Consider the following 12,786-nt stretch of genomic DNA (forward strand, 5'->3'; position numbering starts at 1 on the left):
ATAAATTCGATTGAGTTAGTAACAGATAGTTAAGCTATAAATAAAGCACCATGTAGTGTCTGTCCCTACTTTGGAACTTTTGCTTTCTTTCATTTTGTCTTTTTTGAAACAGGTTCTCACTGTGCACCCAAGGTTGCCCTTGAATTTACAAACTTCTGCTTTAACCTTCTGTGATTTCTGCATTCCACCAGGCCTGGCTCCAACTCTAACCATACAGTTGTTTTTTTCTTCCAGTTAGTAGTGTTGCACTGTTAGGGAAGGCTGTAAAGGTTTACAAAGTCTTGATGTAAATTTCTACTGTTTTAAGGAACAGTGAACTTAACAAAATTTTTTCCTTGTAATAGGAATTTCAGAATCTAAAGCAACACATCCAAGGGAAATACAAAATCTATAAGGAAAACAGTCAGCTTTGCTAGTTATGAAGTTACAGTTTTCTGAGGGTCGGCCAGCTTTGATTTATGAAGGTCACTTATTTAAAAGATAACTTTGCTAAGTATATATAATATATTAAGTAATGTGGGATTATTCTAAAACTGGAACTGATACGATGGAATTTTTATAAACTGTTTGCTTTTTTTCAGTAAACGACTGGATACCAAATTACAATCAGAGCCAGCCAGCGTCGGGAAAATCAAGAGAGACCTAGATGTCGAAGGTACTGATGAACCTATTTTTGGCAAGAAGCCGAGAATAGAAGACTCAATTAATGAAGATTTAAGGTAGGTGGTATTTCTATAGTCATAATGTTAGTTACTCTTAATTTGATGATGTGTGACATTTTAAAAATTGTGTTATTTTATAATTTTATAAGCATGAAAATATAGAACAGCTGTTTAAATATGGATAATTAGAAGACATAAATGAGTCATCTTTTGATATTTTAAAATCCAATTTGGGGAAAGTATTTGAAGACTTGTTTTCTTAGGAGAGAAAAGGTATTGTTTCTTTACACATGATGAAGAGTAACCCTGATCCAGTGGTGGTAATAAGTATGTATGAGTACTTCATTGCTAGTAGTACCATGGCTGTGATGCTAAAATCTACTTTTGATAATGGAGACCCATGGATGTGTCTGAATAAAGATTTTCTGATATTTATATTTCTCAAATTTTTAAAGCTGGAACTTTTATTCCTGATACCAATCCGTTTGGGTTGACCTGGTTGACACTGCGATAATGCTGCTTACAATTTTGACTTTCCTTACCTGGTTTAGGCTGTTCTAGCTACTAACTGTCTGTCTATTAAATGGCGATGCAGGTGTAACGGAAGAACTTAAGATTGTGCCATTTGCCCATAGTAGTGCAATAGGTTGCAAAATAATTGTAATTTTAAAATTCTTATTACCTATTGTTGGAACTTTTGGATTTTTGCTAAAAATATATTTATTGTCTTAAAGTAAATATCACGAATATAATACAAAAATAATGAGTCTAATATAGAAATACACATAGTTTATTTATAGTTTTGTTCTCTCAGAGTTCAGAGAGCCTAGTTCTGCATAGTATAGGACCAGATGAATAGCATTGTAAATTATAGCAACATCTAAATTTATGTAGTTTATACCTTAAATCAGCTTTGTGTTTTGAGATAGTAACAGTACTTTGTTTTTTGTTTTTTTGTTTTTTCATTTTTTTCGAGACAGGGTTTCTCTGTGTAGCCCTGGCTGTCCTGGAACTCACTTTTGTAGACCATGCTGGCCTCGAACTCAGAAATCCACCTGCCTCTGCCTCCCAAGTGCAGGGATTAAAGGCGTGCGCCACCACACCCGGCAATGACAGTACTTTGAAGAGGTTTTTTTTATTTTTTATCCAAAATAGTGGAGCTAAGCTGATGTTTGAATCTATGGTATCCAGTCTGTTACATATTTATAACAAAAGATGATCTTAGCGTTTTGAATTTTCAGCTAATTTAAGTCACGTGACTTCTCTGAATATTTATAATAGCTAAAATAGTTTGGATTTACAGTATTATAGTTGGGCAGTGTCATTTTGTTTAGCAGCGTGGATAGGCTTATGATCTAATTATTGAAAATAATTCATGTGATTTTAATAACGTTTTTTAGCTTGGCGGACCTGATGCCCAGAGTCAAGGTACAATCAGTTGAAACAGTTGAAGGCTGTACACATGAGGTAAGTACAAGCAGCCCAACATAGGTTAGCATTATAAATGCTGGTGGTCTTTGTACTGCTTCATGTGATGAGCAGCAGGCTGTTTAGCACTGAAGGCCTGGAATCAGGTCATTTCCGTGGTGCGTGTAGTGTGGTGAGAGAACTGTATCTCTGTTGAGAGCCCTTGGGTTCAGATGCCAGCCCAGCTTTCTCTGAACTATGATCTTGAGTAAATTTTCTAACCTCTTTGAACATTGTCTATTTCACTTGTAAATTTAAAACAATGAAATTTATCTTCATGGGATAACTATAAAGATTATACTTAGAAATAGAGAAATTATAAGCACAAAGTTAGTGTTGAAGACTTATTCTCATACTCTTATAGTTACTAGTACGGTTTTTGCAGTTTCATGTCTCGGTCCATGACTAATAGATTGCTACTAGATAATGACCACTGATGGCTTATGGTATCCATTTAGAAGTGAGAATGCATACACATAGGATAGACTGCAATGATACATTTTATTCTACTAAACCTTTTATCATTACAATGAAACTTTATATCAAGCTAGACCTGAAAGATAACCCAATGGATAAAAGAGGTGGCATACAAACTAGGCAGCCTGAGTTCAATCTCTGGACCCAGGGTAGGAGGAGAGCTGAACACCTCACTGTGCTGAGGCACGTGTGCCTTCTTATGGTAATAAATAAACTAGTAAAAGTATTCTTGCCAGGTGGTGGTGGTGCATGTCTTTAATCTTAGCACTTGGGAGGCGGAGGCAGACACACCTCTATGAATTCAAAGCCAGCCCAGTCAACAGAGCAAGTTCCAGGACAGCCAGGGTAACCCAAAGAGTCTGGAAACAAACAAACAAACACCCTGATAAGTGAGTGGAGAAAAATTCTAGATTAATAAAAACGGCATTTGTGTGGATTTAGAGCCTTACCAGTTTAAGTTTGTTTTTCTGCCCAAAGTCTCTTTTTTGAGAAATGGTACTGTGTGGGATACAATGGTCAGTTGATGGGTAACTTTCAGTACTTTAGACCCTGGCCAGTGCTCTGTCTTACAATCCAGAGATCATAATGACCTTACTGATTCTTAATATTGGTAAAGGCTTTTAACCTCATCCATTTATTTTTTTTTTATTGAAGTTTTACCTTTAGATGTTTTGCCTAATTTCTGTGTGTCCCTTAAAGCCACCTTGTGGATTATTTATATGCCAAGTGGTTAGATTCTTACACAGTTAGGAGCAAGCATTCTGATATTAATATTTATACTTGGGAATCTGGTAACAGGGAGTATCCCTTTATTTCATATACTTTTTTGTTTTATCGATGCTCTCCCATTTTGTGTGTTTTCTGGTTTTTGAGCACCATTATTGTATGTACATTAGGTGTGGGAAAGATGACAGCCATGGTAGGTTATCGATCTAGCTTAGATTTTAATGAACAGTTTCTACAGGAACATAATGGTGCATGTGTTTAGTTACATTGCTATTAGGCCAGCTCTAAGAGGTTTTTTGAATGTTGTAACTAACTTTCTCGCTTGTTCTCATAGTCAGCTGATTTTCTAGCTTGTGAGACTACCTACCATGTTGATCATTTTTATTCTCTAAACCGTCAATGGGTTTGGAGTCTGGAATTTTTTTAATGGTCTTCTCTTGTTTTCTCCTTGGATTTTGACATCAGGTCGCTCTTCCTGCAGATGAGGACTATATACCACTTAACCCTCGAGTTGGGAAGGCAGCGAAGGTCTGTATTCTGCTCTTTGGGACGTTTTGTGAGAGTCTGAAAAAGAAAACATTTCAAATGAGATTTTTAAATGTACTTATTTGTATGTTGTGAAGACATCTGCTATAAAATAACAGTGAGAGCCGCATGACGAACCAAGCTAAAAACCATGATGGTGTGATAAGATTTTAAAACTGTTCATCACCTTTCTCAAAAGTTGTAATTTGTCAGCCTTTGCATAGAAAGCATTGCATGTGTGCGTGCTTTGCTGATGGTTTAACCCCTCAGCAGCTTCTAAAGAAGCCAGAGCCCAGTTTGTTTTGTCTGATGTGTCTTCCCAGTGGTCCAAAGGGGCCTCAAAGAGCCCTGCATACCAGGATTACATGTGTACACCTATTCCTTTAAACTGTTAATTAGATTTTTTAAAAGTCTTTAAAGGTTAAAAGAATAAGGCTTATTTCTTTAAAGAACTTTCTCTATAAAAGGAAGCCTGGAGAAGCAAGCATGAGTTCACAGTCTAAGGAAGTGTCTTTCTCTCTGCTTTTGCCAAGTAATGCTGGGAATTTCACTCTTCAGAGCCTCAGAGATCCATCTAGGAAAGGACGTTGTCCATGCACCTGTTTCATGGGATTATGAACACTTAGATGTGGAAATGTGTCGTACAGTAGCACAAAGCCTGCAACAATGATTCCTTCCTTCCATTACTGACTTAAGTGTAACTACGAATAGAATAGAATGCCAAAGTTAAACAGCAGATTAAGGCCTGTACCGTTGTTGGATAAACTTGTTTTATAGGTGTCTTATCCCTACTGAGTGGGAGTGGAATCATAAGGGAATCCTAGACTGCTGTGGAAAGAGTCATTCTTTTCATTTTAAGTGTGCTTTAGGTAGCTTAGCATTCTCATGTGTCTATTAATTTGCTTTTATAGGAATATCCATTCATTCTTGATGCTTTCCAAAGAGAAGCCATTCAGTGTGTTGATAATAACCAGTCTGTGCTAGTATCTGCTCACACATCCGCAGGAAAGACCGTGTGTGCCGAGTAAGTAGTGGTCCTTTCAGGAGACAGACAGATCACTTAGTTATTGTATATGGGAAGTTACCATTGCTTTACTCTGCAGGTAAGCATGGTTTTGCTTGTCCATATCTATTTTAGGTAACCTTTAGTTTCTTTTCTCTTGCCTTCATTAAAATATTGAGGATTTTCAGTACAGTGTTTTAATAGATGTAATCAAGAGCTTCCTTTGTTCCCATTATTTGGGAAAATAATGGGCTTTTTTATTATTAAGTATGGTGTTACTTACGAATTTTCATGAATGTATTTCTATGAAGAATGACCCCTGTTCCTAGTTTGCACTTAGTCTCTTTCTCATTCTTCACGTCTGCTCGCATTTAGAGACTCCAGTCTTTTTTTACTTAAAAAGATTGAAATGTGTTGAAATGATGTGGGTTTCCTTTGTTTGGTTTGGATATGGATTTTGCCTTGTCCTGTAGAGTGATGAAATGTCTCGATGGGTATCCAGTGAATCATCCTGAGATAAATTCCGTTTTCCAGTATTGTTGGGTTGATGAATTGAAATTTTGTTAAGAAACACCACATTTTCATTTCTGAGGTGCATTGGGTTTTGTTTATTATTAAGATTCTGTATCAGGCTGATGTTTGATTTTTTTTTTTTTCCCTTAATCTAGCTGGAAGGGGTAGGGTCTGTTATTATGTTGATCTGACAAAATCCAGGTTTTGGTCTCCTTGGCTTTTCTTTGTTTTCATTTCATTGGTTTATACTTTTCTCTCTTGTCCTAGTTTCTTAAGAAGGAAAATGAAGTAATTGTTTTGAGACCTTCCTTTTTCTAACAAGCATTTAAAATTCATGTAGTAGTTTTTTTTTGTTGTTTTTGTTTTTTGTTTTTTGGGGCTTTTTTTGTTGTTGTTTTTCGAGACAGGGTTTCTCTGTATAGCCCTGGCTGTCCTAGAACTCACTCTGTAGACCAAGCTGACCTCAAACTCAGAAATCCGCCTGCCTCTGCCTCCTGAGTGCTGGGATTAAAGGCATGCGCCACACCCAGCTCGTAGATTTTTTCAAAGCTTTTATGTTGTTTGTTTGCTTGTGTTATGTGCATTTGTGTTTTGCCAGCACGCATGTCTGTCTGTCAGATCCCCTGCATGCATGTCTGTCTGTCAGATCCCCTGCACGCATGTCTGTCTGTCAGATCCCCAACACGCATGTCTGTCTGTCAGATCCCCTGCACGCATGTCTGTCTGTCAGATCCCCAACACGCATGTCTGTCTGTCAGATCCCCTGCAGCTGGGGTTAGAGTTGTGAGCTGACCTGTGGGTGCTGGAGTTGAACCTAGGTTTCCTGCAAGAGCAGCCAGTGCTCTTAAATGCTGAGCCATCTCTCTAGCCCAAGATTATTTTTGCTGTTAGTGAAGTGTCTTGCTGTTTTTAAATGACATATCTTAATATAATAAAACATTATGATGTGTTGGTGCTGATCCAAGTTTTTTATACTAATACTATTTCTATTTGTAGAAGAAATTCTTGAAATACTTATTTCAGTACATGTCTTTAGTAAGAAGCTGCTTTAACATTTTAAAAGAACACTTCCTTTCAGTGTTATTTTTTTTTTCAATTTATTTTTGATCTGTATAACTTTTAGCAGGAAATTGTTCTCATCCCACTTTCTTTGTATGTGATATACTGTTTCTCTTTGACTGGTTTTAAGATTTTGTCTTTATCATTGATTTTTAAGCAGTTTGTTTTAGTTTATTTCTATTTACACACATGTTCATGTGTCTCTGTGTTTGTATGCTGTGTGTGTGGATGTCTGTAGATGTCAGAAGATACTGGATCTTTGGAACCGGAGTTACAGGTAGTTGTAAGCCACCTGCTAGGGCTGGGAATCGAGTGCGAGTCCTCTGGAAGAGCATCGAGAGCTCTTAGCCACCGAGCCATCTCCCTAGCACCCCTAACAATTTCTTTATGCTATATTCTCTATTTTGTTTTTTTATATGTTCCTGCACTCTGCGTTCCTTGCTGGGTTCGTTCTCAGCATTCCTGTCAAGGATCCTGGTACTTAAGTTAGACCATCAGTGCATGCTGTTGTGTGTGCTCTTCAATTTCATTTGAGTCTCATATTTAATGTCTTCAAATGTACTAATCATTTGTTTTCTGAATTGTAGAATTTGCCATTCCTTTTACTGAATGAATGGTTTATCTTAGATAGTGTAGTGGTTCTTTCAGTTTGGTTTTGACCATTTTGTTGAAGTTCAATTCATTTATTTTTTTAGTGCTAATCATAATCTCAGATTTAGACATTGTTAGCTATTAAAGGGTTTTTTTTTTTTTATGTTTTTGTTTTTCTTTTAAGACCTTAAAGTTTGTTTGATAGTGTTTGTTTCTTTTTCCTCTACTTTTTTCCTCTATTTATTTTGGATTTTGCCCAAGGCCACAGAAGTTGAAAGAGGGCATCAGATCCCTGAAATTCGGCCACCATCTGAGCCACTCCATATGGGTGCCGAGAGTCGGACCCAGGTTCTCTGTGAGAACAGCCAGTGCCCTTAACCACGAGCCATCTTTCCAGTCCATTTTGTTATTTTTCCTGCTTTTTAGTCTGCATAATTTTTATTTCTAGGAGTACTGGGATCAAACCCAGGGCTTTGTGCACTCTAAACAAGTGCTCCACTCTTGAGCTAAGCTACATCCCTCATCCTGCAACCTATATAGAGTTTTCAGTTGCTTATATGTTAACAGTTTCCATTTTCCTGTTGAGATTGCCTGTTTATGGAACCGTTGTCCTATTTGTTTTTAATTCTTAGAACATAGTTTCCTATAAGCTGTTATCTGCCAAATTCAACCTTTGGGCCCACTCATTCAATTCCTTATGTCTGTTTTCCTCTTAAGTACAGATCATATTTTCCTGTTTCCTATTCCTTTTTGCTGTTAAGGAGTCAGTATTTTAGATCATATAACATCTCTATATTCACTTTTCCATATATCTTTCACTGTTACTATTTGATCATGTTTGGTCAATTCTTAACTTTATAACATTTCTCTTTTTTTAATTCTGATGTGATAAGCATACTTTGGGTAGGAACTGTATCTTTAAAAAAGCCTCTGCTACAGTGTTTCTCTTAAATCTTAATTTCATGGTCTGTACTTAAATACTAAACTGAGTTCTTAAAAACAAAACAATGCCACAGTATTGAATTCCATTAATACTTAGAAAAGAACTTTTCTATAAACAGAACTATCATAATTTCAAACAAAGAAATGATTTGTTAAATATTATATGAAGGAAAAAATTACATATTGGATTTAACTCATTTATGAAACTGTGGAAGAAAAATGCAGCCCATTTATGGTTTTCTTCTTACTTGTAGTCTCTTTATGTAAATGGATGGACAGAAGTGATGCACCTTTAGATGCCTGTCAGCAGAGTCAAAGGCTTCTCTAGCAAAAACTAGGGTAGCAACCAACAAACCAGCTGTAGTCAAGTGACTGAAGTTCAAATGTCCTTGTTCATTTAGTAGTCTAAATGATTCATTCCAGATAAATCATGATTATAGTGTAATAGTTTGTTTATAGTAAACAGACTACAAATGAATGTGCAGAAAACTTACTGTTTTTATAATTTTAGGTATGCTATTGCATTGGCTTTAAGAGAAAAACAGCGTGTAATATTTACCAGCCCGATTAAGGCTCTAAGTAATCAGAAATATCGTGAAATGTATGAAGAATTTCAAGATGTGGGACTGATGACTGGAGATGTTACTATTAATCCCACAGCATCTTGTCTGGTTATGACTACAGAGGTAATTTATTTTGTGCCTCATCTAAATTTTTTCTTTTTAGCTTAGTCAGTGTATGCCCAGTCAAACACTGGATGATTTATAGCTTGTTTTTGTTTGTTTGTTTGTTTTCAGATAAAATGTAATCAGTGTTTGTGAATAGAATTGTTTGTAAAGGGCATACTTATTTATAAAGTGCCCTAGCAACATTAAATGTATCTCTCAGTTAATAATATTTAGTACTTGCCAATACAATATACCTTAAAGAGCATTTTAATAGTTTATTATTACTACTATGACAAAAATACTTAATTTTTTTTCTCATGAATAGTTTCAAGGATTTGAATACATAGTTTCATACAAGTAGTGACTCTGATTCATTCGGCTTTGTTTTTAACCCCTTTTAGTGCCTGGGTATTTATTACAGTAAGATTATTATAATAGTCAACTTAAAAATATATTCATTATTATACCTAGCTTTTCTAATCATTGTTAAGTTTCCCATGTAACATGGTTTTGGCATGATTATCTTTACCTACCTTGATACTTTTAAACAGTTTGTGTGTATATGTGTTCCACTGCATGATGTGGAGGAGATCAACAGGCCACCCACTGTGTGTGTCAAGGGCAGAGGAGAGCTTTGTGGAGTTAGTTCTCTCCCGTCACCTGCGTTTGGTTTGGGGGCTTAAACTTAGACCCCACTAAGCTATCTCAACAGTGCCCTTAACCGGACTCTCATTTTCGTTTACAGTAGTATAAATTTGCGTCTAGTTTGGACAGTACCTAAAAGGGATAGCTCACTTTTTGGAGTTCTGTTTAAGTTTTTATTCATTCTAAAACCCTTCACCTGAAGATTTTCTCTAACTCTTAACAGTAAGGCCAGTGACTATTACAGTGTATCCACCGTGAGGCAGGAACACAGACACTGGAAAGATCCAGTGTCTCCGTAAGATAAGGACCTCTCATGTTCTAAAGGGTTAACCTTGGAAAGATGCTGCACAGAAAGGCTTCCTGTTTCAAAAAGGAAGAATAGGAATGATGATGGCAACTTTGTGAATATCTAATTACATGTGATGAGGAGTCAAAGATAGGCATAAGATATCAAAAAGTCCTTGTTAAAAAATAGTATTTGACTAATTATGTTATGTTAAAGTCACACTAAATCTGTTTTCCCCTTTTAGATTTTGAGAAGTATGCTGTATAGAGGCTCTGAAGTTATGCGAGAAGTTGCTTGGGTCATATTTGATGAAATTCATTACATGAGAGATTCAGGTATATTTCATAATGTTGAGATAAATATCATGCATTTTTGTTATAAATGCCATTAATAATTTTGAGTAAGAATTTTTGGATTGATTTTCAGTTTTATGTAATTAGAATTCTAGTAAACTATTACATATTCAAATTGTGGACAACCTGATAAAATATTCCCAGTATCACTTAATTAAAGTTTAGTTCCTTAAGTAGTAATATTCGTTGGATAAAATTATACACATTCAAGTAAAGCAAATGGATTTAAAAGTAGCTTGCTTTTGAAGAGAGCTCACTAAGCTAGATGTGTGGCATGCCTGTAATACCAGCGGCTGGGAGATGGGGGAGGCGGAGCTAGAAGAAATGAGATCAGCGGTAGTCTAGGCTACGTGCCAAGGCCTTGCCCTCCTCTCCACATAAGAAGCTCAGTAATTATCATCATCCATCATCATCATCATTATATTGTTATTACTATTACTTTTTCTGTGGTCTTTTGAGACAGGGTTTCTCTGTGTATCCTTGGCTATCCTAAAACTCCCTCTGTAGAACAGGCTGGCCTCAAATTCACAGAGCTCACCTGGGTCTGCCCCCTGAGTGCTAGGATTAGCGGCATGAAACACCACTGCCTGTCTGACTCTCAGTAATTATTTAATATGAAAGAATATATAGACCTTCTGGTTTACAAAGTTAACAGTCATTTTTAAGTTAATTTGGTTTTATAAACCCATAAATGTATATTTGTAAAAAAAAGAAATAAGTATTAAATAAATAAGCAAGTAAAACAAAACTGCCTTAACTAATATCTCTTCAAAAATAAATGTGGTTGCAATTTTGGATATACCAGGAAATTTAACATTTAAAAGCTAATGTTTACATATTAAAGTACACACCTAAAGTAAGATTTGGTTTTTATTTAAAGAATTCAATTAGTCTATATCAGTGTTTCTCAACTTTGCTAATGCTGAAACCTTTTTTAATAGAGTTCGTGATGTTGTGGTGACTCCAACCATATATCATTTCATTGCTACTTCATAACTATAATTTTGATACTATTAGGGATTATAATGTAAATATCTTATTTGTGTCCCCAAAGGGGTCATGACTCACAGGTTTAGATCTGCTGATCTGTGTATTCATGATAAAAATAATGTAAGAAAACATCAACACTTTTACCTTTGCCAAATTCCTACAGATACTTCTGAGCATATTTTCTATTTGCTTTAAAAACCGTGAGTCCTGGACCAACTAGTGGGTTAAGGCTCTTACCCCTGATACTGGCAATCTGAGTTCATTCCCAGGATCCAAATACTAGGATTAGACCTCCAAACAATTGCCAGGGCACACGCATGCACACAGACAGTTGCCACGGCACACGCATGCACACAGACACTCACACCACTGAGCACTGCAAATAATCTCACTCAGATCTTGTGATAAACAAACTTAAATATATCATGAAAGTTCTAAGAAAAAGTTAATTATTAAAATAAATATTCAGATGCAAAGAGAAAAAAATAACATGGAACAAAGAGACATTATTTTTTGAAACTACATATTCAAAACTTTAAAACTGTATTAAAAAACCCAACTAAGTATTTTCAAGTCATTGATAATAATAAGCTATTAGAATACTTTTTAAAGTAGTTTTACAAAACAAGTAAGGAATTTTATTAATAAGAGGTAGAGTTAATGATTCTTAAATAGAGCTAGGATAGGACATTTTAAGAGCACTACACCCATGATTCTACTGTTCATCAGATCTGTTTCATTTCCAGAAGTCTTTCGTGTGGAATAGCAATAGCGAGACTTGTAGATGTATTGCTGTAGTGTCCTAGGCATCGTTAACCTCTGCTTCTCCAGTGAGGTGGAAATGCTGTCAGCTGCCTTGGTCCTGGGTTCCTGTCTGTTAATCGGAAGGCTACAGTGTGGAACTGCTCTTTCAGAGTCTGTTCTGCATGTGGTGGCTTACTCTTGTATCTGCTCCATAGAGTCATGAACAGAAGGAGGTTTCAGTATGGGTCTGTGGCCAAAAAATATGCTTGTGTAAAGTAGTTTGCAGATTCCATTAGTAAGCTTATGAGAAAATAACTTACTATCACTTAGCTAACACTAAATTCCGAACTATATTTTTGTTTCTTAGAGCGTGGTGTAGTATGGGAAGAAACTATTATTTTGCTTCCAGATAATGTTCACTATGTCTTTCTTTCGGCTACCATTCCAAATGCTCGGCAGTTTGCCGAATGGATTTGTCACCTACATAAACAGGTACATGTATACACTTTTTATGTCTTCACTATTTAAAACTCTTGCTGATTGGGCTTGCCATCTTCTTATAGATTTTCCTTATGCTCTTAAGGATAAAGAAGGCAGTTTACTGGGAATCTACTTCCTAAATCAAGCAGCTTATCAAATTGAGTAGACTGGCTAGAACCTTCATGTCTGAGTTCCAGCTCCAATCCAGTGCAGCTAAGCCTCTACGAGTTGGGCTTTGGAATCTCATTTTGTAAAAGTTGCCAAGCGAATCCTGATGCTCTCCCACGTTTGGGAATAATGTGCGTTTACTCTGACAGTGAGCTCCAGCACACAGTGCAGACGTTTTTCTAAGGAATACCAAAAAAGCCTACCCATCTCTTTAGCGTTTGATTTGCTAGCTCTTAAGAAAATACGTTCACATTTAGTATTCTTTGTTTCTCCTTTGCATGTCGGTGTAAGGCTGTGCGTGCCACAAATGCTTGTTTGTTTGTGAGCGGGTGCTGAACAGGATATTGGTTTTGTTTTTCTGCCCTTGTTTTATAGTTACCCTCATGAACTTACTTTATGTAGGTGATGTCCAGTGTCATTCTCCTTCTCTGTGGCTTCTGTAAGAGAAAAGCTCAGTGAATCTCCTCATGGAGCTGGATTTCTGCTG

The 12,786-nt window shown here is 36.3% G+C and overlaps 1 protein-coding gene across 1 annotated transcript in view; it reads left to right on the forward strand.

The window, feature by feature from the left end:
• Positions 1-12,786, forward strand: part of Mtrex (Mtr4 exosome RNA helicase) — a 56,620-nt gene that overhangs the window by 5,255 nt on the left and 38,579 nt on the right. Inside the window, exons 2-8 of the mRNA XM_021179787.2 lie at positions 582-719; positions 2,063-2,129; positions 3,798-3,860; positions 4,769-4,881; positions 8,477-8,651; positions 9,809-9,899; positions 12,019-12,143. Of these exons, the coding sequence (XP_021035446.1) occupies positions 582-719; positions 2,063-2,129; positions 3,798-3,860; positions 4,769-4,881; positions 8,477-8,651; positions 9,809-9,899; positions 12,019-12,143 (772 nt within the window). The remainder of the gene's footprint in view (positions 1-581; positions 720-2,062; positions 2,130-3,797; positions 3,861-4,768; positions 4,882-8,476; positions 8,652-9,808; positions 9,900-12,018; positions 12,144-12,786) is intronic.

The sequence above is a fragment of the Mus caroli genome, unplaced genomic scaffold, assembly GCF_978045245.1.
Source record: "Mus caroli unplaced genomic scaffold, Mus_caroli_1 scaffold_15, whole genome shotgun sequence".
In the NCBI taxonomy this organism is placed as follows: domain Eukaryota; kingdom Metazoa; phylum Chordata; class Mammalia; order Rodentia; family Muridae; genus Mus; species Mus caroli.